At 44.9% G+C, this 25,818-nt stretch overlaps 1 protein-coding gene across 1 annotated transcript in view; it reads left to right on the plus strand.

Moving 5' to 3' along the window:
- YPEL2 (yippee like 2) overlaps positions 1 to 25,506 on the plus strand; it is a 117,581-nt gene extending 92,075 nt beyond the window's left edge. The window contains exons 3-5 of the mRNA XM_082248524.1: positions 11,715 to 11,758; positions 21,020 to 21,128; positions 24,013 to 25,506. Of these exons, the coding sequence (XP_082104650.1) occupies positions 11,715 to 11,758; positions 21,020 to 21,128; positions 24,013 to 24,102 (243 nt within the window). The 3' untranslated portion in view covers positions 24,103 to 25,506. The remainder of the gene's footprint in view (positions 1 to 11,714; positions 11,759 to 21,019; positions 21,129 to 24,012) is intronic.
- The last annotated feature ends 312 nt before the right edge of the window (positions 25,507 to 25,818 follow it).

Genomic DNA, 25,818 nt, shown 5'->3' on the forward strand with positions numbered 1-25,818 from the left:
TTTGGGAGCTAACAATCTAATTGCAAAAATGTTTAAATGATTGTAGGCAGTGGCAGTACTAGGACATTACTGTGATAGTATAAGGTATCCTACCTGTCAGAAGCCACAGGGCGATGTCTATACATGTATACTGCATTCCAGATCATATTCCTCCAGCTAAAGCAGATGCCTCCCGACGGCCACGGACCGCATACGGCCCGCCAGGGTCCGGTACCGCCGGCCACGCTGATCACCATGAGGGTGAAGGTTTGTGAGGTCGAGATACTCCGTTATTCTGTACAGGCCGCCGCCATTGTCTGGTAGATCGCACGGGGCCGCCATTTTGGCGTAGCCTCGTGTCTCCAGCATGGGGGCGGCCATGTTTGAGGTGACCCAAACACCTCGTGGAGCTAGGGGAGGCGCCGGAAGGCGTGCAGAGGGGCGGAGCCACCTCCTTGTTTCCCGGGAAGCCAGCCAAAAGACTTCCTGTCGGTTCTAGACAGTGCTGAGACAAGTTGCATTTGAAACTCTGAGCATCAAGTGGTGAGCCTTGGGGTCTATCTCTCTCTCTCGCTCTATAGGGGTCCCTAAAGCAGGTAACACTGAGGGGCTTTGTGGCGCTGGGGGTCTGAGAAAAAAAAAAAAAGTTTTATTTTTTTTGACAAATTGATTTTTTCCGGGTAGTATCTGGAATTATCATGGACCCTGCCACACAGGTACCCCCACCGGTTTTCCTCGAGGGGGCCGCGGGACCCGCCAGTGCACAGAGTATGGATGCATTTACAGCAGTTTTGGAGTCTTTGGTGGCTCGGGTGGAGACGGCCTGTCAGGAACGGGGGTCAAAAAAGCGACCCCCGCCTACCCCTATATCATCTGATACTTCAGATTCAGTTGCTGAGATGGTCATTGCAGCTGCAGGTCCCTCTGCAGGGGCTGTTGTCTCAGGTAAAGTTCCCTCAGACAGTGAGGAGGACATTCATGCTTCCGCCATAATTCAGGAAGAAGCATTGGTGGACGCACTAGTTGTGGCGGTTCGGGAAACCTTAAGACTTGAGGTTTTACCGGCAGAGGCAACTGAAATAGAAATTCCCTTTGGTACTAGCAATTAAAGAGGAATGGGAGCATTCTAAGCGTACCTTTACTATTTCCAAGCGCATTGCTAGACGCTATCCGTTTGAGGAATCCCTCATTAAGAAATGGACGGTACCACCAGTGGTGGATCCACCTATTTCCAGACTGAATAAAGCCACGGTTATTCCAGTGGAGGACGCTTCGTCCTTTAAGGATTCGGTGGATCGGAGGGTAGAAGCGGAGTCCCGCACTTTTCCCTGATAGGATCAGCCTTTAGACCAGTAATTGTCATTGGTCTAGTTTCTCAGACATTAACGGAATGGGCGAGATTGGTGCGCCAGGACCTGAAGGGGAAGGATATCCCCCAGGCAACATCTGATTTGATGGAACAGATTATACAAGGACTACAGTTTGTCTGTGACGCAGCCTTGGATGCTACCCCCCTATTAGGGCATGCATCTATGTCAGCAGTAATCCTCAGACGTGTGCTGTGGTTAAAATGCTGGTCAGCGGACCTAGGTTCCAAAAAGACCTTGGCGAATCTCCCCGTTCAGGGGAATCTCCTATTTGGGTTCACCCTAGATGAGATCATTAAGGATGCCACTGGGGGCAAAAGCACTTTTTTGCCACAGGCTGCTAAAGCTAAAGGACCTCGTAACAAGCGGGGACCTTTCTTTACCGCCCATAAAGGGTTCGTTCGCTCTGCTGGAGCAAGCGGGAAGGGCAAAACCCCTCTAGGAGGGTTCAAGAAGGGCTGGTCGGACAAACAAAAGACCGACTCAGCCAAACCTGAAGCAAAGGATTACACAGCCTGAAGGTGCGCCCCCACCCGGCTTGAGGGTGGGGGGGCGTCTTCACCGGTATTCAGAGCATTAGATCGAGCATCAACCACTGCTACCGGTGCGATTCTTCCCTTCCAACATTTAAGTACTACAGGGAGCGGTAGTTACCATTCCCTGAACAGATCATTTTCTTTACCTTTTCCAAAGATTAGCCTCAGTTCCCCACAAGAATCAGATCCGGTTGAACAGACAGACCAAGGAGCCTCTAGCCGGGTGACTTCGGTCTCTAATGATCAACCAGGAGAAATCACCACTCCTGATAGGAATCAGGTGTCTGATAAATGTGTGGGAACAGAGAACGATCAGACTTGTCGGATTGCCGGGGCCAGATAGCTCTAGGGCAGCCTGGTTCGGATCCAGTCAGCTCCATTTGTCCTGGAAATTCTAGGCTAGCCTCGTCAAGCCGGTCTAGCCGACTTGGACAGGCTAGTCGCGAACGCTCCTTGGGAACTTCTCAGGGAGTGTCTGCGGTCTCAAGGACCGATCTTCCATTGTGCTTTACAGTCGCTGGGTTCAATGGCCTGGCCATTGAGACCCAGGTACTGAAGGACAGAGGGTTGTCAGCTTCAGTTATTCCTACGCTTATTAAGGCAAGGAAAGCGACTTCCAGCAAGGTCTATTATCGCACATGGAAGACGTATGTCGCGTGGTGCGAATCTTTAGGATTTCCTCCACGTACCTATTCGGTGACCCGAATATTGACCTTTCTGCAAAAGGGGGTTGAGCAGAAACTAGCCTTGAGCACCATCAAGGGTCAGGTTTCAGCGTTAGCAATCTTCTTTCAGAAGTTCTTGGCTACTCATTCCTTGGTGCGGAATTTCATCCAGGGGGTGCGGCACCTGGCTCCACCAGTCCGCGCACCCTTACCGCCCTGGGATCTTAATTTGGTTTTGTCGGTTCTGCAGTAACCTCCCTTTGAAAATATCAGGAAGATTCCCTTGCTTACTTTATCCCAGAAGGTGGCCTTCTTGGTGGCTATCACTTCTGCACGCAGGGTGTCAGAACTGGCTGCATTGTCATGCCAGTCCCCATATTTAGTGATTCATAGGGATAAGGTAGTTCTTCATCCGAAGCCATCCTTTCTTCCAAAGGTGGTTTCAGACTTTCATCTGAATGAAGATATTGTACTACCTTCCTTGTGTCCTCATGTTGAGTCTCATCTTTGATTGATGAGCATTGAAAACTTCTAGTTGGCACCGGTTGGGCCTTCTAGATTTGGATTTGATTTCCATTTTCCCACCCCTCATTTGTGGTACTGCTTTGGGACGTCCCGAGTTGTGTTGAATCAATGAGGACTACGTCTGTCAATGAGCGGCAGAGAAAAATTGATTTTTGTAAAATCTTACCGTAAAATCCTTTTCTCTTAAGCTTATTGACAGACGTAGTACCCGCCCCTCTGTTTTTGAGTTGGGTTGGGTTAAATTCTCTAAACACTGCTTTGTGACATAACTGATTTGCTGTAGCAGAGAGAGAGAGGATATACCCTCTGGGACTGCCCCTAAGGTGTGGCCAGAATGTTTTCTTTCCTGTCTAGTCCTACTCCTGTAGAGGGCAGCATAACCCGAGTTGTGTTGAATCAACGAGGACTACGTCTGTCAAGGAGCTTAAGAGAAAAGGATTTTACGGTAAGATTTTACAAAAATCCATTTTTTACCAACTCATGTTGTGACTCCAGCCCAAAGGACAGTCATCACTTCCACATTTAGTCAGGACAATCGGGAGGACCTGAAAAAGATGACATTTAGGGCTCTTTCACACGGCCGCTCCGTATGTCCACAAATCATCCTATTTTTTTGCGGATGATTTGCGGACATAATGTAAGTCAATGGCATTGCGGATGTCAGCGGAATACCATCCGCTGACATCCGATTTTCTTCCTTTCAGTTCTGTTGCGTTTTTTGGAATGGAACAGAACCCTATTTTTCCTCCGTTCAAAAAATAGAAAGGAAGGAAAATCGGATGTCAGCGGTGTCATCCGCTGACATCCGCAATGCCCATAGACTTACATTATGTCCGTATATCATCCGCAAACGGATGGGATGATATGCAGACATACGGAGCGGATGACATAAATGTCATCCGTTCTGTGAAAAAAAAAAAAAAGTCCCGCAGCGGAGAAAAACAGCGGAGCGGCCGTGTGAAAGAGCCCTTAAAGTTTTTAAGGGCCGGTTCACATTCCTGCGAGTGCGCCGATCGCATGTAATTTGGAGCACACTGCTCCTTCATTACATGCGATCGGAGGTGCGGATGCGAATTCAGCCATACACTTTGTATGGCTGAATTTGCACTGTATCCGCACCAAACATGCACGTGACCCTTTTTTCCAGCCGCATCAGGATCGGATCGCACAGTGGTTTACACTTGTGCGATCCGATCCTGTGAGAACTGTCTGATCGCACTGCGATATTCGATCAAACTGGGGGTGTCGTTAACATTTCATTGACACCCCTTGCGTATCGCATATGGCAGTGTGAACTGCCAGGGGTGCGTTTGCGATGCGGGAACAGGCTGCGAATTCGCAGCCTTCCCGCATCGCACAAGTTTGAACCGGGACTTAAAATAGAAAAAAGAGAAAAGGTAAAGATTAAAGAGGGTAATTGGATGAGACCCCACAGTAACAGGACCCAGTCAGTTGGCCATTGATCTAGGAGTCACCAATTAAATATCTGACCCATGGTTCCCATACTTTCTCAAACATCTTCATTTTTTTTTATTAATATCGCTGACATATGTTCGTTACCCATTATCCAAGAAAGTTTGTGCTCGAGCTGTTCGACTGGCAGGGCAGGCGATTTCCAAGATTTTGCTATTATAATTTTTTGTAGATGTAAATATAAAGGTTATGAGTAATCTCTGGGATCGTAGCGGTCTCCACCTTCTAGCCCAACAGGGCCTGTTTTGGGGATTTAGTCAAATTTACTTGGGTGAGATTGTAGATAAAATGATACACCCCTATTCAATAATGCCTCACTTTGGGGCATTGCCACCATACGTGATACATCATCCCTTCCTGACCACAACCACGGAAACGCAAGGGAGATGCTCCCACTACATACATTGCCAGCCTTGCTGGCACCATACCATCGCAAAAGCACTTTATAGTTTGCTTCGATGATTGAAGTATTTATTAGCGACCTCGATGCCTATTGGCTTAGAGATTTTAACCCTTTTTTATTTTTAACAAAGGCTGGAATTCTATTTCATAAGCCATGCTTTGTTACAGTATAGTAGGTAATTGCACATTCATCTCTTATGATACTCAAATCGACTACTGCACCAGCACAGCATTGCAAGATGCTGTTTGGGCCCTAGAAGAGACCAAAGAGGAAGCAAGCCCTTTAGTGCCTGCTCAACACAAACTGTTATCTTCTGTGTGTAATCTTTTACACATTGTATACACGCTTCTTACCAAAAAAGAAATTCATTTTTATTTCTACTTGGTGTGCCCATTATTTAAAATTCATGTGATTTGGCTCCTGTAAATGTACATGATATAGTAATAATTCATTGTTCGCGTGTACAATCTCATAGTGTGCGGTCTTGATGCTCTCACAGATAACGCTCACTGATCTTCTTAAATCGGTAAACGGCCTGTCTCCGGTTTTACTGGGCCTGTAGCACGTATTAGCCTACAAGAATAGAAAGAGATTTTTTTTTCCTCTGCGTCAATGTAACCTGAAAAAACAATTGCTGACACACTTGTCGTCATTCATAATTAATAGAATGTATCGTGCCACTGAGCTGTGTAGGCAGATTAGACTATACAAGGTTTATTGCAAGGGCACATACACTCTTTCCTACTGTTAATCTGTCTGAGTAGGCACAAGCAATATAATAGGTCATTGGATTTTAAACACAAGACCAGGTCAGACGTGTTCTGATGTTGCGTAGAGGTAGTAAAATGAAAAGAGAGATTAATTTTCCTGGATTTTCTGTATAGAGTTGATTTCTGTATGGTTTATATGAAAGAATATCAGATCGTGCATTGATTGATTTCTAATTGTTTCAAATATACGTCTCCTTTTTTTAACCTTTCCATTTTATCTTTAGTTCATTTTGGTAAATCCGATGTTTTAGACTCCACATTTAAAGCTGATCTCTAGCTTTAGTTTCAGTTAGTGCAGGCCAAGCTTGCCCAAACTAACAATTTCCCTCTCTAATATGTACGACCACTGGGTGTGATCTGTAAACTGTACCTAGCTGAGGCTACAAACCATATACAGTACTGTGTTCTGGGTGTAAGACAAGACCTTCCTGTCTCACACCCAGTAAATCTATCATAGAATACAAAGCTGCCTATGAATGGCTGCGAGCTCCTCAGACTGACACTATTTTGTTGCGTGTGTAAGACAGGAACGTCTCATCTCGCACCCGGAACACAGTGCTGTTTGTAGCCTCAGCTATATACAGTTTGTACAGCACACACAGCAGCCGCACATATTAATAAGGGAAATAGTTAATTTGGGCCAGCTTGGCTTCAACAAACTATTTACACTGACATTAAAGCTGGAGATCAGCTTTAAAGCTGAAATCCAGGCAACAGATAACTACACAGATGAAATACATATGAGAGCTGATTTACTGGTCAAAGGGATTACACTTCTGTCCGTCCAGTCCTGAGACTGTGCCACACAGCACAGCCCTGTCAGGAAAGGGGGGGATCTGATTTTTTTTAATTTTTATTTTTTATTTTTACCTTCACTTGCAGTTCACATAGATTGCAATATATGTTTAAGCTGGCCAACTGCCTCAAAGTATTCCCTCTCTAGCTAGTTCCTACTCTACTCTGAAAAACTAAAAATAATTACTTGCTTATAGCATACGTAAGTAGATATAGTGCACAAGTTGTAGGAGTGCTACAGGTTCAGGTGCACTATTCCCTGGGTTAGCAACCTGTCATTCACAATCTACCTGTCCTTTTTTCAGGAAGCTGGCAGGTAGGTTACGATCATGGCTGGGCCGATGCTTCCCCCAGTCTCTGCTGGCGCTTTCTTTTCACTAGCGGAGCAGAGAGAGAGGCAAAACAGTGCTGGATGGAGGGTGGGCACATGGCAGCTGCTTTAGTTAACTTTGCAAGTTACCTAGCAGGTGATTGGTTGCTAGGCGGTCCTAGCAACCAATCATCAGCTTATTAACATGAAAAGTTAACTAAATCTGCTCCTGGTCCCACCCTCTATCCAGCACTGTGCTGCCTCTCACTCCTCTGTGATTTACAGCCGCTGGTAGGAGGTAGCTCGTAGGTAAGAGAGAGCTACCTACAGCTGTGTGTTGTGAACACTGTTGAGGGACACTGCTATGGGGGGGAGAACACTACAGGGGGGGGGGGCAGAGGACACTACTGTGGGGGGGTTTGGTGCAGAGGACACTGCTATGGGGGGAGAGAGCACACTACTGTGGAGGGTGGGGGGGGGAGGCAGAAGACACTGCTATGGGGTGGCAGAGGATATTACAGAGGGGGATCACAGCAGAGGACATTGCTATGGGGGGCACTACAGAGGGGTGCAGAGGACACTACTGTGTGTGGGTTCAGAGGACACTGCTATGGGGAGCAGAGGGTACTACAAAGGAAACTACTGTGTTTGTTGGGGGATGCAGAGGACAGTGCTCTGGGAGGGGGCAGAAAGCACTACAGAGGGATGTTGAGGACAATACTGTGAGGGTTGAAGAGGACACTGCTAGTGGGGGGGGGGCAATACAGAGGGGGGGGGGAGAGGACACTACTGTGGGGGGGGGGGTTGGTGCAGAGGACATTACTGTGGGGGGGAGATGAATGGCAGGGGACACTGCAGAGGGGGGTTGCAGAGGACACTACTGTATTTGGGGGGGGGGGATGTAGAGGACAGTGCTACAGGAGGGGGCAGAGAGCACTACAGAGGGGATTGAGGATACTACTGTGGGGGAGGGGGCATAGGACACTACAGTGGAGGGGATGGTAGAGCACACCGCTATGGGGAGGGCAGAGGGGGCACTACTGTTGGGGGGGGGGGTCTGAGGGCACTACCGTGTGTGTGGGGAGGGGTGGGCAGAGGACACTAAAGTGGGGGGGCATAGTTTATTACTGGGGGGGATGATGTGAAAAGGGGGCAGAGGACACCGCTGTTGGGGGGGGGGGGGAGGGTGATGGCAGGCCAATACAACTGTTGGGGTAGGGTGGGGGGGGAGAGTGATTTGAAGCAGGCAGATAACAGTACTGTGACACAATATGTGTTTTTTTTTTTTTTTTTTTTAAGGGCGACAACAATCATTTTCCAGGTAGATCCCAATCTCTGAAAGGTTGTCTGTTCATTCACTATGCAATAGAAGTAATTTGTGTTTATTAAACCTTTGGGTGTTCTTTTCTTTCATGAATTGAGAACACTCGTTTTACACGTGTGAGGTTACATAAAAAGTGGAGTTGTTGTTGGTCAGCCAAATGGAACAGTGGAGAAGGCTCAGTTTACTAACCTATGTTGTATATTTTATTTGCAATAGTGATTATTATATTAAAGTGGTTGTAAAGGCAGAAGGTTTAATTTAATGCATTCTATGTGCAGCAGCCCCACTAATACTTACCTGAACCCCCATCTCGATCCAGCGATGAGCGTTGTTGCGCGAGAGACTCTGGTGTCTGGGACTCTCCACCCTGATTGGCTGAGACACACCGCGGGTGCCATTGGCTCTTGCTGCTGTCAATCAAAATCAGTGAGCCAATAAAGAGGGAAGGGGTGGGGCTGAGCCACGGCTCCATGTCTGGCTGGCCAAACAAAGCAGCTTGGGTGCCCCCATAGCAAGCTGCTTGCTGTGGGGGCACTTGGCATGAGGGACGGGCCAGCAGTGGCAGCAAGGGACTCCTGAGAAAAGGAGGGTCCAGGCTGCTCTGTGCAAAACCACTGCACAGAGCAGGTAAGTATACCATGTTTATTTTTTTACAAAGGAACCTGAGACTTTAGTATCATTTTAAACTATGTAAATCTTCTCTTCAGCTCTCATTGATCCTTCGTTATGGCAAATGAAATGTGTTGTAGCTTAGTGAATTGAGCCTAATTATGTCCCATAGAGAAAGATCTATAGCTGGTATGTTGAAGACACATATAGCAGGTTGGTGATAAAGTGAGGTATTTGGAATTGTTGACCGCTTAGAAAGCAACAATAAAAAATGTTTTAGCCTAACAGAATTCAACACATTCTATGTGCTACACAAAATGTATTGTTATACGAGAACAAAATAAGATCATCCAGTTTGTCTGTCCTTTCAGCACTGCAGGTGTTGTTCATTATCTAACATTTGCCTACTAGGGCTCAGCAGTTGCCTCGTGTGCTTTTAGTTTTTGTTTGACGTATTTTCATAGGCAAATGCACTTGTAAAGTCAAATGCACAGAACATCCCCTCCCCCTGAAAGAAAAATTACATTTGGTTACAATTTACCATAACAAACTGCTACATATATATATATTTTTGTAAGTACGTAGAATGTATTGACTGAGCAATAATACAGGAGAGGCATGGTATAGCCTTCAGATGCGCCACAAGTATGGATTGAAATACTGCATACTCTGGTGACACCTTATGGGCACAATGAGTAGCAGAGCAGTTGTGTATTATTGCAACATAGAGTTGTGTATTCTTGCAACATAGAGTTGTGTATTATTGCAACAGAGCATGTTTTCGGAAGTGCTTTAGTGACCAGCCAAGCAGTGTATTTTATCCCCTGTGGTCATCACACACCCTGACATGTCACTTTTGGGATGTCCATTAGAGAGTGTGTTCTTCAGATGTCGCAACAAAACTGAAAAAATGAAATGTATCACTTATCTATCCTTCAATAGGAGTGCTTGTAAAACAAAGGGTACTATATAACATCTGGTTTCTGTCTACAATAGTGCCAGTATACCTTCCTGCAATAAAGCTGTGTGTACTTGGAAAAACACTCAACAATGAAGGCCCCATAGTTTTAGCTAAGCGTGAACATGCCTAGATGCTACGGATTTGTAAATCAACACAGGTTTCAGAGATTCATTTTTTTAAAACCTTAATACAAGTAATTCTGCAGTATGCATAACCTGATATTAAAGCGGACCTTAAATGAAAATGTAAGGTTTACTTATATTGCAGCCACTCTGAATAAGAAACACTTATGGGCCATACACACTATAAGATTTTCTGAAGACTTTTTCCTTTAGATTTACCAAAACGATATAATATGAGGTCAAACCTAAACACTTTCAATTTGTATGCAATCTGGCAGTCCCTTGCACTACATAGAAAAGGTAAATCTGAAGACAAAAGTCTTCAGAAAATCTTATAGTGTGTATGGCCCTTTAGTGAAGTCTATCAAAGAATATAGCAGTTGAAGAAAAATGTAAAAAAAAATACTTGCCTTACATCTTTGCTTTTGGCATGACTGCCTAGGTCAGGGGTAATGAATTCAAATTCAAGAAGGTCCAATCAGTGACATTTTCCTCCAACCGAGGTCCGAATCACGTTTGTGTCATCACTCAGATCCTACATTTCACAGTCCCCTCCTCTCAAATCACAATCCAATTCTTATATCTGATCCTCTGTCCCCCCTGCATATCAGTTTTTTAGTTTTCTCTGCACAGTAGTGTCCTTAACCCCCACTTCATGTCAACCCCCCCACCCCCGCCTCTTTCCACACAGCGGTGTCAGTGAAATGGCAGAGTGGTGTCCTCTGCCATTTCTTCACATCACAGATCCCCCAGCAGTGTCCTCTGCCCCCTCTTCACACCCCCCCCCCCCAGACACACACACACAATGGTGTCCTCTGCACTGTCTTCATATCACAGCCACCACAGGTGGTGTCCTCTGCCCCCCCCCTACACATCAACCCCCCCACTCCATCTACAGCGGTGTCCTCTGCCTTGTCTTCACGTCACAGCCCCTACAGATAGTGTCCTCTGCCTTGTCTTCACATCACAGCCCCCACAGCTAGTGTCCTCTGCCCCCCCCTTCACGTCACAGTCCCCCAGGTTGTCCTCTGCCCCCCTCTTCTCATTTACTTCCCTTTTTACTCTTTTACTTACATGTACACACAGAACAGTTCTGAGTGATGAGCAGGAGCCAGCTTCCCCCCAAGCCTCGGCCGCTGTCATTGTAAGCAGAGCGAGAAGTGGGAGGCCGTTCAGTTCTGAGAGGCAGGCGGGAGCAGCCGGAGTTAACTTTTCCTATTACCAAGATGATATTTGGTTGCTAGGACCGCCCTGTGTCCTAGCAACCAACCACCTGCTGGTCAACTTGAGAAGTTACCTCGTGCAGCTCCCACCCACCGTTTAGAACTGAATAGCCTTCCACTCCTTGCTCTGTTTAGGACAGCGGCTGAGACTTGGGGAAAAGCTGGCTCCTGTTCGTTGTGCACAACTGGACAGCCTCCTTGTTCTGCTGACAATGACAGCAGCCAAGGCTTGGGGGAAAATCCGGCTCCTAAATTGTGGGACCGCGGCCGTCTGGATAGGACAGTAACTCAGTTTGGATCCTGACCACGGTCTGCCATTTAGAGATGCCTGGCCTAGGTGATGGTGATGTCATTGGGCCGCCTTGTGGGTTTCTGGGAAAACTGAGCATCCAAAACTATGCAAAAACAAGCTTCTGCACAGTCCTGAAGCATCTTGTTGCAAGATTTGGGATACTTGGGTTTCCCAGTATCAAACAGTTATGCCCAGTGACCTCATTGGTGCCTACAGGAAAACGCTGGATACCAGATTGTAAGGTATTTTTTAAAGTTTTCTTCAAAGATGGTTCTTTCTGTGCTTGGTAAAAAATAGTTAATTTTCTTCTTTTTTTTTATTTTTTTCTTTTTTAACTGGTTTTCTTTCTTTAATTTGCAGTCATTTCAAGGGAGTCAAGGTCGAGCTTATCTATTCAATTCTGTGTGAGTATTACTTCTAAGACAAGCTTTTTCTATTACTGCTCGGAGAATATCAGATAGGACTCGCACTAGTGCTCACAGACTATCTGTTTATATATTTCTGCTGTAATAAATATCATTTTCTAAAGCTATTCAGGAGAAAGGAGAAATTCCACGTTTTATTTTATCTGCATGCATTTGTAGGTTATGTTATTTGAACAGTAGGCTTACAGCATTATGAAGCTATCACTAGAAAGGAAATATTCCTCCATAAATTGCAGCAGCTTGCTCTAAGGCACCATTGTGTTTATTTTTAACCTGAAAACATATTGTTATCGCTTTTCATAAGAGAACGGAGACACCCAGAGGAATAAGCCAACTCTGCACACTTTGCATAAAACAAATGTGCCCTGTGGGGTTCAGAGGAAAATATACAGTTCTTTTATTGAAGGAAAATGTACACAATTTGCACAAATCCTATTGTTTAGTTATAATGTTGCTTTTATCTCTTTAGTTGCTTAAGGGGCATCTGGAATATGTTATACAGGATATATCTTTTGTTTTGATGAAAAAAAACGTTTCAATATTTGTATTACATCTTTAAATCCAGTAAGAGATTAATATGTATCACATGCATCAAGCAGGGGGCGCTGTGAGCAAGAACAAGGCCTCTTTGTCTCAAAAAACAGCTTGTACACTAAGGCCCCTTTCACACAGGGAGTCCGTTCAGATCCGCCTGTCAGTTTTTTTGGTGGATCTGAACGAGGGGGCACCTGATGGGGCATCGAATGTCAGCGGAGACATGTCCGCTGACATCCGATCCGATCCAATCCGTCAAAACCGGACAGATGGAAACCCTATTTTCCATCCGTCTGGCGGATCGGATCAGATGAGAACAGACAGACGGTCCGTTCCCATCCGATTCCCCCATAGAGATGAAAGGGGACCTGACAGCTGTGTCTCCGCACACTTTGCGGAGACACAGCTGTCATCCACCTGCTCAGCGGGGGTTTGGCGGATCGATCCCCCCTCTGAGAAAAACTGAGTCCGCCTGGTGGACTCCTTGTGTGAAAGAGCCCTAACAGACCAGAATCAGTCAGAGAAAGGCACACCATTTAGCAAAGATGGCAGCCTCTTAGCTAGTGATCAATATTATGGATAGACTAGGGAAGTATAAAAAGCCTCTGTTTTGATTGCTGTCTTTGTCCTTTCTTCTGTGGAGAGTAATCCACCCAAACAGGAATAGAGGGAAAGTCTTCACAGGGGTGGCAGTTCCAGTGACAACTGGTGAGACCTCACTTTGCAGAGATTTCCTTCCACATCCTAATGGGTCTCCTTGACAAGAGGTCAGGGGAAATCCCCTTGAAGTGTTACTAAACCCACAACACTAAAATCAGTCTGTAAATGCAGTAAACATGCTTGTTCTACTCCATGTGGATCCTAAGGAGTTAACCCTCTGCATTGTGTAAAAAGGCTGTTTGATCCTGTCTTGTCTGATCCTCCCCTTCTTCCACTGTCCACAGTCCATCTCCTGATAGAACAGAGCCTTGGGGGCACATGTTCAGTTTGGTATGTATTGCTAGAGGTTTTTCTTTTTTTTTTTTTTTTTTTTTTTTTTTTTACTTGGGAGGGTGCATGTGATCAGCACAGGCTAATCAGCACTGTCCAGACAGAGGGTCAGGGGTCCTACAGCCTCATAGGACAATCAGAGGAGAATGAAAGCTCCTCCTACAAGCTTTAACCAGACACTGATAGAAATCACAAGACTGATATATACTGCTGATGAGAAAAGGTATTTAGCAGTTTATTTTTACTAAAATAATTTCATTTCCATGTGCTATGCACTGTGGGAGACCAGATATAGTGACTACAGGTTCTGGGTTTAGTAACACTTTTTACTGGGACTTTGTCGAAAAGAAAAAAAACCTGACAGGGACTTTCAAAATTCCCGACTCTATCCCAAACTAAGAAAAAAAATGGCTTTACAAACACTTATCATGATAAAGTAATAAATGTGTATTTGATCAATAAAGATTTTATACCATGAATTTAATAAATACAAAGCACTTCCTGTTGTGTCCGCAGGACAGAAAGTAAAGGGAAATCCCCCTAATAGGGCACAGATGGCACAAAATGGGCATGGTTTTTAAAGTGTGTGATGGTCAAAATTTAAAATCATATATTCATTTCCACATTGAATTTCAATTATTTCTAGCCAACGCCGAGTATTCTGAACAATCTTGAAGTTTAAATCTACTTTTTGAAGAATCTCACACATTTACTTCCTTTAATGCAGTGACACATATTCACTATGCTCTGTGAATATGTACTGCTGTGTCACACATTTCATAGAGCCTGTTGTCTGAACTACAGAAGTGCTGAAAAGCAGGAGTTTCAGGAGGCAGAGTCTGTACAGGAAACACATCACATCATCACTGCTAGCAGGCAGCAAGGTACCATGGGATATGTAGTTACAATGCTGATGTTCTAAAATTAAAGTGTATGTTGTGACCCTACATTATTCAAAATGGAGGGGGGGGGGTTGATTTTAGATTCCATTTAAACAAGTGCAGGTTCAAATTCTTCCACATGTGCATGACCAGGGTTTTTGTCTCAGAGCATAGCTGCTGGAACTCACCCTCACCGGCCTATTCCCCTCCCCAACAATGCCCACAACTCGGCCCCCAGCCACGCCTTCCTCAGAGGTGAAAAATACACAGTCGCCAAATAGTGGGTGTGATCAAGACTCAGAACTGTGTATCGCATGAAGGTACAAGGTTCAGAAAAGTGAAGCACACAAAATACAGTACTCAGGAGTATGTATTGTGCAGTGCTGAGTAGTGCATATCATACAGGTTGCAGTAGCCATAAACCTGTACAGTACATAACATTAAAAGGTACAGTGTGTACCGCACAGCATAGAGACTATGATCAAGAGTATGTAATGTACACTGTACATAACATACATAATTTGAGCCATATGATACACACTCCTAACCACTACCCCTGTATACTGTGCTATACATTATATAATAGTGACCACTGTTCTCTTTATACTAGTCTGTATTTTACATACTTCTGACCACTGCACTCCGCCAGTTGTGCAGTACCTTACATACTCCTGACTGTAGAACTCTGTATGCTGTGATGTAATGCTGTGATGCTCCTGACTGCCGTAATGCCCTCTGCACACCTCTTTGCTTTCCTCTGCATCCCCCATCCCCAGCTCAACTCTGCGTCCAACATCCACAGCTCACCTACACACCTCCCCATCCACAACCTCTTCTGCCCCCATCTACAGTTCAGTTCACCTTAGCACCCCAGTCCACAACTCATCTTTGTACCCCTTCAACATCTCACCCCTGCACTCCTTCATCCACAGGTTACACCTCCAGTCCACAACTCACCCCCATCTTCAGCTTATCCTCACAGCTTTCCCCTCTGCACAATCTGCACACCCCAATCTCTGCTATCATCCCTGCACAAGTCTCCCTTTTTCCAGCTCTTTCCTTTGCACAAATCCCCCACCACCACTATCTCTCAAATCCTCCCCCTCCCCCAGATCTCTGACCTCACACAAATTCCCCCCCCCAGTGGCGTACCAATGGGGGGGGCGGGGGTGCGGCCCGCCCCGGGTGCCACTCACTGTGGGGGTGTCAGCCGGTGTCCTGCCCGGTGTGTTCAGAGTCAGACAGATCCCGCAGTGTGAAGGCAGCTGCAGTGGCTGGCAGCTCCTTCAGTCCGTGCTGCTAGTGGGGGGCGGAGCCATGGCGGGAATAAGGGGGCGGAGCCGCGGCGGGAATAAGGGGGCGGAGCCGCGGCGGGAAGAAGGCGAGTGCCCATTGCAAAAGTGTGTGCTGGATAGGAGGGGGATGGGGCTGCTACATATAGAGGAATTCATCTTTCTCTATTCTTCCTGCAGCTTCCTGCTGAATAACTGATTCTCCTCCTCTCCCTCCTGCAGGAAGAATAGGGAAAGATCAATTCATCTAAATGCAGCTGCCCCATCCCCCTCCTATACAACTTCTTTTGCTGGCCCCCCAAAGTTCTTAACCTCCTCCAGTGCTCCTAATCCCTCCCTCAGTGCTTTTAGCCCCTCTCCCCCCAGTGCACTAGACCCCCCTGTTCTTTAGCCCCCCCCCATGCTCTTCAACTCCCCACAGTGCTTTCTCCCTCCCCCCTAAGTGCTCCCCGTCCCCCCAGTGCTCTCCACCCCCCTGATTTTCCCTGCTCACCCCCCAAGTGCTCCCTGTCCCCCCAGTGCTCTCCACCCCCCTGATTTTCCTTGCCCACCCCCCTAAGTGCTCCCTGTCCCCCCCCCCCCAGTGCTCTCCACCCCCCTAGTTATCCCTGCTCGCCCCCCCAAGTGCTCCCTGTCCCCCCCAGTGCAATCCACCCCCTGCACCTTCCAACCCCCCTACAATGCTTTCCAAACCCTCTCTTAATTCTCTCCAGTCCCCCCCCCCCCCCCACCGTGCCCTTCAGCACCTCCAGTGCTCTCTGCTTCGTCTGTGCTCTCCAGCCCCCCTAGTGCTCTTCTATCTTCTATCATGTCCTCAGTCTCTGACCATCTCCTGTATCATGTCTGTAGTCTCTGACCATCTCCTGTATCATGTCTGTAGTCTCTGACCATCTACTGTATCATGTCTGTAGTCTCTGACCATCTACTGTATCATGTCCTCAGTCTCTGACCATCTACTGTATCATGTCCTCAGTTTCTGACCATCTCCTGTATCATGTCTGCAGTCTCTGACCATCTCCTGTATCATGTCTGTAGTCTCTGACCATCTACTGTATCATGTCCTCAGTCTCTGACCATCTCCTGTATCATGTCTGCAGTCTCTGACCATCTACTGTATCATGTCCTCAGTCTCTGACCATCTCCTGTTTCATGTCTGCAGTCTCTGACCATCTCCTGTATCATGTCTGCAGTCTCTGACCATCTCCTGTATCACGTCTGCAGTCTCTGACCATCTCCTGTATCATGTCTGCAGTCTCTGACCATCTACTGTATCATGTCCTCAGTCTCTGACCATCTCCTGTTTCATGTCTGCAGTCTCTGACCATCTCCTGTATCATGTCTGCAGTCTCTGACCATCTCCTGTATCACATCTGCAGTCTCTGACCATCTCCTGTATCATGTCTGCAGTCTCTGACCATCTCCTGTATCACGTCTGCAGTCTCTGACCATCTCCTGTATCACGTCTGCAGTCTCTGACCATCTACTGTATCATGTCTGTAGTCTCTGAATATCTCCTTTAGCAAGTCTCCAATCTCTTACTCAAACTTAAACACATTGCTAATATTAGCTATCTATCTATGCTGAAGGTAGGACTGTGCAGGGGAGGCAGAGAGTGCAAAAGGGGGAACTGTGATTAGAGAGACGGAGGGCAGACTGCAAGGGGCACTGTGATAGGGGGGCTGTGAAATTTGTGCAAAAATATTCTTGAAAACATTACATTTTTTTGTGGGTGTTTTTACATTTTAAAGTGGGGGGGGGGGTGCCAGATATAGGATCCGCCCCGGGTGCCAAAGGCTCTAGGTACGCGCCACTGCCCCCCCCCCCCCCAAAGAGTTTTCAACTTTTCAGAAAACCTCCCCCCAGCTCACTTACCTTTTCACAAACCCCCCTCCCTCCCAGCTCTCACAGATCCTCCCACCCCCACACAAAAAGCTCCACCACCTGTTCACCGATTGCCCCCCCCCCCCACAGCTCTCTTTCATCTCTTACAGAATGCAGCCATCAGGGCTCTGTGTCAAGGCTTTTTTTTTCAACAGGGTGAAGTTTTCGGCAGCTCCGCCTATTAGGAATGTAGCACAGAGCAGAGGAGGAGTTTCACAGCACTTCTTCACTCAGCTCCGTGCTACACAGTTGTAACAGGTGGCGGATGGAGAAAGAAGACGCCTCCCTAAGCCCCATATTTACAAAAAAATGTTGTTGATTGTAGTGTCAAGACCCGGGACATCCACCTGTAAACATCTAGCATCATGTGCCCTGGGTGCCTGCCGACACTAGCACACAGAAGCTGGTGGAGGAAATGATTCCTCTACCAGCTTTTGTGTTACTTGACAAGTGGGAGAGGACAGGGCTGCCAGATGTGGCAGAATTCAGTTGCGGCAGAAAAAAAGCCCTGTGCATGACCAATAAGAGACAACTGTTATGCAAGGGTTGGTGCTACCTATTTATTCATTTACAAGCTGGCCCAGAATTATGGAACACTGGATAGGTTCTGGCCTAGGAAGCCAGGCTTTGAAAGAACCGCAACCTTTGTTTCATTTAATTAAAAGGTTTAATTTAATTAACACCATATAAGATTTAATGGATATTATTTTTATTATACAGGATGTATATAACCATTTGCGTAGTGCTTTACAATGTGAGGGCAGATAGTACAGTTACAATTCAATACAGGAGGAATCGGAGGGCCCTACTCATTGGAGCTTAGAGTCTAAAAGGGAGGGTCAAGTGATACAAAAGGTAATAACTAGGGAAGGAGCTGATGGAGAAAAAAAAGTACAGTTGTTAGGTGGAGGCAGGATAGGCTTTTCTGAAGAGAAAAAAGTTTTCAGGGATCACAGAAAAGTGGATAGAGTAGGAGATAGACAGATTGGGGTAGGGAATTCCAAAGGATGGGAGAGGCTTGGGGAGAACTCCTGGAGGTGAGCATGGGAGGAAGTGACAAGGGAACTAGAGAGCAGAAGGTCTTAGGAGGAAGGAAGAGAACGATTTTCTTAGGGGGCCAATTTGTGGATGACTTTGTAAGTTATTAGTATTTTGAGTTTAATTTGTTGGGGTAAGTTGCAGCCAATAGAGAGACTGGCAGAGAGGGGTAGCAGACGCTGAGTGGTTTGTAAGGTGGATGAGTTTGGCAGCAGCATTCATGATGGACTCAATACGGAGATAGTCTATGTAAAGTTAAGTCAATGAGGAGGGAGTTGCAGTAGTCGAGGCGAGAGATAACCAGGGAGGGGATAAGGAGCTTTGTGGTGTCTTTGGTTAAGAAGGGACATATTTTGGAGATGTTGCGGAGGTTGAGGCGGCAAGCTTTGGAAAGTGATTGGGTGTGGAGCAGGAAAAAGAGTTCAGATTCCAGGACTACACCTAGCACCCTGGTATGTGGGGATGGGTTGATAGTTGTGCCATTGATCTTGACAGAAAAGTCAGGGGAAGGGGCACGCTGGTAGAAAATGTTAGGAGTTCGGTTTTGGACAGGTTGAGTTTAAGGAATTAGTGTGACAACCAGACATATATGTTGGTCAGTAAATAAGTGTTGTGTGAGAAGACTGATGTTGTGAGCTGAGGGGTAGAGAGAGAGATTTGGCTGTCATCAGCATCGAAATTATATTTAAAGCCACGGGAGGCTATTAGCTGACCCAGGGAGGAGGTGTAGATGGAGAATAGGAGAGGTCCAAGAACCTTGTGGGACCCAGACAGAGAAAAAAAGAGAAGGGGGAGGAAGAAGAATTGTAAGTGACATTCAAGGTGTGGTTAGATAGGTAGGATAAGAGCCAACAAAGAGTACGGTCTTGATAACCAAAGGAGTAAAGTTTTATGAGGAGGAGGAGGGGTGATCAACCATATCAAAGACAGCTGAAAGGTCCAGAAGTAGGATTACAAAATAGTGTCCATTGGTTTTTGCTGTTAGTAAGTAGTTTGTGAGTTTGTAGGAGAGCAGTTTCCGTTAAGTGTTGAGGGCGAAATCCAGACTGAAGGGGATCAAAGAGGTTACCCCCTAATGAGTTGATCATGAGTTGATCACTCAGGTGGTTGTAGACCAGGCGTTCAAGGAGTTTGGAGGAAAAGGGGAGCAAGGAGATAGGTTGTTAAGATTGGTGGGCTCCAAGGTTTTTTAAGTATGGGGGTGACTAGTGCATGTTTTAGAATGTTGGGGAAGATACCAGAAGAGAGGGAGAGATAGAAGATGTGGGTTAGAAAGTGTAGTATAGAGTCAGAGGGTGACCACAGTATTTGAGAGGGAACTGGATCCAGGGGACAGGTTGTTAGGTGGGCCTTATAAATGTTTAGCAACCTTGTCTATAGTAGCAGGGTTGAATAAGGGAAGTGTTGATTGTATCTGTGGACATGAGGTGTAAGGTGAGGGGTATATCTGTAGAGTAGAGGTTTTATCACAAATTGAATCAACCTTATTTTTGAAGCGTTGAAGCGATTGATGATCTCCTGGGCAGTGAGTGAGTTAGTTGGTGGAGGCAGTGGAGTACAAAGTAGAGAGTTAAAGGTAGAGAAGAGTTGAGAGGGGACTGGGGACTGGATGAGAAAGTGTAAATGAGAGTGATTAAAATAGGTCTGCTTGGCAGTGTAGGTGCAAGAATTGTATTTTTGGAGGGCAGAATTATATTGGTTGAAGTCTTTTGTGAGCATTAGTCTTTTGCCACAGACGATCAAGAGTGTGTCTTAAGTTTTTTGAGACTTCTGGTGTCATCTGTTTGCCAGGGTTGTAGGGGTCGGGGCCTGAATGTGTGTGTAGTGAAGGGGGTGAGCTCATCCAGAATGGAGGACAGAGATCTATTGTAGACAGAAGTGGCTAGATTGGGGCAGGACAGGGGTAAGATTTTATCATAGAGGTGGTCAGTAGCAGAATAGAGAAGAGAAAGGTTGAAGTGGCGAAGGTTTATTTATACAGGTAATTGTTAGGCTGTTGGAGGGAGAGGTGCTGGAAGAGAGCAAAACTAATAAGGTGGTAATCAGAGAGAGGAAAAGGATTGTTGGAGAGGTTGCACAAAGTGCATAGGTAAGCGATTAAAAGGTCGAGGGTGTTGCCATCAGAGTGAGTAGAAGCATGTACCTTTTGCTTCAGTGATAGTAGGTGGTAGTAAGGTTGGCTGAATTGCATCTCCTTTAGCTAAAAAAACATGCATTCTTCATTTACTAGTTGTGTTACCTAAAGAAGTTCAATGATCTTTACTTGGGTCTACTACTGCTATGTGTTGTTGGCTCAGACCATGCAGAATATTGGGCTAGATGTTGGCAGTACAGAACCTGAATGAGCAAGTGACTACAATCTTCTGTGCCGTGGGGGTGTTTAGCATCTGATTGCACAAAGGCTCCCCCGAACTTGTGCTTATTTTTTGAGTGCTCTAAATCTATGACAGGTAAATTGGTGGTAGCTGTGGACTACTGTGCATACGAGCCCCTAAATAGTGTATACATATATGCCATCTCTGTGCACTGTTTATATCCTTCTCAGAAATGTTCCATTGTGAAAACCTAGTATCTAGCATACCTCAAATGAGTTTTATCGATTTTAATTTTCTCCTCTAAAACAGTGTTAACGTTGGTTGTGGGCCTGCAGAGGAGCGTGTGTTACTTACAGGACTCCATGCGGTAGCAGACATCTACTGTGAAAATTGCAAAACCACATTGGGCTGGAAATATGTGAGTAGGCCTGTGTTAGTTACATGTTTGTTCACTAGATTGCCTATGAATGTGTGGTACATCTATTAAAGCTGTCTGTAAACGTGTGATGACTATGCTAAATTAACATTTAATGTGAAAATGTTAGGGATCATAAGGTTGTGGCTAATAATAAAAAACAGTTTATAGCACGTAGGCTAGTTGGCTCAAATGAAAACTCCCAAGCATCTACAAAAAGTTAGATTCACGTTTACACGATAAGTTAACCTTTGAAACATGTTACTTGTTCCACTCATATTTAGGTTGGAACATGAACATGTTCCAGCTCCTGCCTCCTCTTCTCCCGACTGTCAATCATCCCTGACAGTAGTCAGGGGATCCTCTACCCGTACCCGCTGTCAGAATTTAAATTTACCGTTGGCCTCAGTGGCTGACGCTAGTTCTCAATGAATTGCAGGGGTGATGTTGAGCGTAGTCCATTGATTCTCCCTGACATTCAGTAACTGTCCACCCGTATCTGTATCAGAGGTATGTGCAGACAGTGTGCTTAAGAGTCTGCGGAATCCAGGCATCTGCTAATCATGTACACTTATATAGGTTATAAAAAGTCTACACACCCTTGTTAAAATGACAGGTTTCTGTGATGTAAAAAAATGAGACAAAGATAAATCATTTCAGAACTTTTTTCACCTTTTTAATGTGACCTATAAACTATACAACTCAGTTGAACAACAAACGGAAATCTTTTTTTTTTTTTGGGGGGGGGGGGAGTAAAAAATTAAAAACTAAAAGTATGTAGTTGCATAAGTGTCCATGCCCTCTTGTAGCTGTGATGTAGCTGTGTTCAGAATTAAGCAAATACATCCAAACTCATGTTAAATAGGAGTAAGTACACACCTGCCATCATTTAAAGTGCCTCTGATTAACTTTAAATTAAGTTCTGCTGTTCTAGTAAGTCTTTCCTGACATTTTCTTCGTCGCATCCTTCAGCAAAAGCCACGGTCCACAGAGAGGTTACAAAGCATTCGAGGGATCTCATTGTAAGGCCCCTTTCACACAGGCGGACCGTTCAGATCCGCCTGTCCGTTTTTTTGGCGGATCTGAACGGTCCCCCCATGCATCTCTATGGGGGATCGGATGTCAGCGGAGACATGTCCGCTGACATCCGATCCGTCAAATCTGGACGGATGGAAACCCTATTTTCCAGCCGTCTAGCGGATCGGATGGGACGGTCCGTTCCCATCCGATTTCCCCCATAGAGATGCATGGGGAACTGACAGCTGTGTCTCCGCACACAGTGCGGAGACACAGCTGTCATCCTCCTGCTCAGCGGGGGATCGGCGGCTCGATCCCTCGCTGAGAAAAACGGAGTCCGTCCGACGGACGGATAGTGTGAAAGGGGCCTTAAAAGTTATCAGTCAAGAGAAGGGTACAAAAGAATTTCCAAGGTTTTAGATTTACCATGGAACACAGTGAAGACAGTCATTATTAAGTGGAGAAAGTATGGCACAACGGTGACATTGCCAAGAACTGGACGTCCCTCCAAAATTGATGAAAAGACTAGAAGAAAACTGGTCAGGGAGGCTGTCAAGAGGCCTACAGCAACATGAAAGGAGCTGCAGTAATATCTGGCAAGTACTGGCTATGTGGTACATGTGACAACAATCTCCCGTATTCTTCATATGTCTGGGCTATGGGGTAGAGTGGCAAGACGGAAACCTTTTCTTATAAAGAAAAACATCTAAGCCCGGATACATTTTTCAAAAACACATCTAAAGTCTCCCAAAAGCATGTGTGAAAATGTGTTATGGTCTGATGAAAAAGGTTGAACTTTTTGACCATGATTCCAAAAGATAGCTTTGGCGCAAAAACAACACTGCACATCACCAAAAGAACACCATACCCACAGTGACGCATATTGGTGACAGCATCATGCTTTGGTGCTGTTTTACTTCAGCTGGAACAGGGGCCCTAGTCAAGGTTGAGGGACTTATTAATACTGTAGTTCCAAATACCAGTCAATATTGGCACAAAACCTTCAGGCTTCTACTAGAAAGCTGAACATGAAGAGGAACTTCATCTTTCAGCATGACAACGACCCAAAGCATACATCCAAATCAACAAAGGAATGGCTTCACCAGAAGAAGAATAATGTTTTGGAATGGCTCAGCCAGAGCTGAAACCTGAATCTGATTGAAAATCTGTGGGGTGATCTGAAAAGGGCTGTGCACAGGAGATGCTCTCGCAATCTGACAGATTTGGAGTGTTTTTTCAAAGAAGAATGGGCAAATATTGCCAAGTCAAGATGTGCCATGCTGATAGACTCATACCCAAAAAGAATGCTGTAACAAAATCAAAAGGTACTTCAACAAAGTAATAGTTTAAGGGTGTGCACACTCATGCAACCATATTATTTTAGTTTATTTTTATTTCCCTCCACCTAAAAGATTTCAGTTTGTTGTTCAACTGAGTTAATATCCATTTTTTTTTTCTCATAAACTTAGCCTTTAACCCTTTTGCTGCCATGGATGTATATCATATGCTGGCAGCAGAGTGGGGGGGGAGCTTTATACAAAGCAGGCAGAAATGTCATCACGAGATAGATTGGGGACTGTGGAAGAAGGGGAGAAGACAGCCTTTTTTACACAACTCGGAGGAATAAATCCTTGGGTATAGCCAGCATGCTTTACTGCATATACAGACTGATTTTACTATTGTGGGTTAGTAACACTTTAAGTTTGCTTGCAGTGTCAGTATGTTTGCATTAAAAAATACTTTGGTTCCCCTTTTAACATTTTCATTACTTTTTATAAGCCTTTTATACAGATGGCAATGCAATGTTCAATGTAATGCACAATGCTCACATGCTCAAAATTTGTAGGTGACTTCTCTTTGTTTTTCATAGGAACATGCCTTTGAAAGCAGCCAAAAGTATAAAGAAGGCAAATACATCATTGAATTAGCTCACATGATCAAGGATAATGGCTGGGACTGAAGAGATGCACAGAAGCCTAAAAAGAACATCCAGCCGAACGTGTTATCCTTAGAATGAGCGAGTAACTGAGTGCTTGGTTTCATATGATTCAGAGGCTGTGCCGCATGGAGCATCCTCTCACCCTTAATCCATCATTCTTGGTGAATGGCCTCTAAACTTCTGACACTCTGTCTCTTTGCTTTGTATTCCTTTTGTGAGTTGCCCTCAGCCTCATGCTCTTTTGTAGAGTTGGCTAAAGAAAAGCATCAGGAGCCTCATAGCCCAGCCAGTTCTTTAAATGTTAAAGTTGATTTAAAGCTGTGCGTAACACGATGTAAAAGAAGTGGCATACGGGGGTCGTCCTGTAGAACAGAGGGGAGGTTTAGTCTTTATATGGTGGGAGGGACATACGATGATGATGATAATGTCCTAAGATTTAATTTATGAAACCTGTTTCTTACAAGAGGAAAATACCTCACTGTTACTTTTGGATAATGTGGGTGATTACCCTAGACAAACTGGGTTCATAATTTATACCTTGAAGAAACCAAAAATACCCAGATTAGAAGATTGTTTCATGAAATCCTTAGCCATATAGTGGTACTTGGTAATTCTTTCTTCCAAATCAGCTGATACTCTAAAATTGTATGGTCCCGATTACAGGACCATCGTTGGTTTACTGAAAGGAGGATTACTTTTTTTTTTTCTGAAAAACTATGATTTCATATTGCACCAATATTCCCTGACAAAATTGTGCACCTTGACTGTATCAAACATTGAAAGACCTGTATATGATCACATTTCCTATGTCTGCCCTGGCACCACTGATTTAAACCAATCCAGTGTCCCAGGTATTTTACTGTCCATATTGGACATGTAACACCTGTTTTTTGTTTAGTATGTTATTGTAAAGAGCATAGTGGTGGCTCTTGTTTTCTTTTGGGAAATCAGTGCAGAAGGACATATGTTGAGCTGCTTCAGTCAAAGTGATATAAAATACAAGGATAAGAATGAGAGCCAAGTTTAGGAGAAAGTTCTGAAACCGGAATATGAATAACAATGCTTTATTGATTTACTTTGTGAGATAATTGGGAAACCCTTTCTTGCTTTTAAAAATAAGTCAATTTTGTTCGACATTTTGCTATTACAGTTAAAAGCTTCCCAGGTTTTGATTGTAGTACTCAACAAAATGTTCCAGTAGCCATCATTAGATTTGGTATTTGTGGTCTGTGACATTAAAACAGCCATAAAGCATGGAAAGAAGCTCTTTTTTACTTTGGTTCACTTGGTTTACTTAATTTAAAAATCGCCTTTTGAGTTGTAGAAGAGTGAGCTGATGGTCGATTTTTATTTCTTTTTTTTTCTCACAGATACACGGGTGGCTTTTTCTGTAATAATTGTGTTCTGTTCACTTTCATTTCTTTCACTTACTAGATTTTTGTTTTATATACTGTACGAAAAGCAACGTGCACCCAACAAGCAGAGCTTGTTTTTTTTTTTTTTTTTTTAAATTATCTTTGCAGTTCATGCTGCTGAAATGGCAATCCTAACAGATCCCTAAAAAAAAAAAAAAAAAAAAAAAAAGTATTTTTGCCTTTTGGGGTTTTAAGCCTTTATTTCATATTCTGTGATCTGTATATTAGTTGCACTTGCTGGAACTATGTTTTAAAGGAAAAACCAAAGTATGCATTTTTTATTTTGCTATGTGACTGCCTGTCAATGTAACAGGAATAGACT

This window comes from Pelophylax lessonae, assembly GCF_965119305.1.
Source record: "Pelophylax lessonae genome assembly, chromosome: 2".
Lineage (NCBI taxonomy): Eukaryota > Metazoa > Chordata > Amphibia > Anura > Ranidae > Pelophylax > Pelophylax lessonae.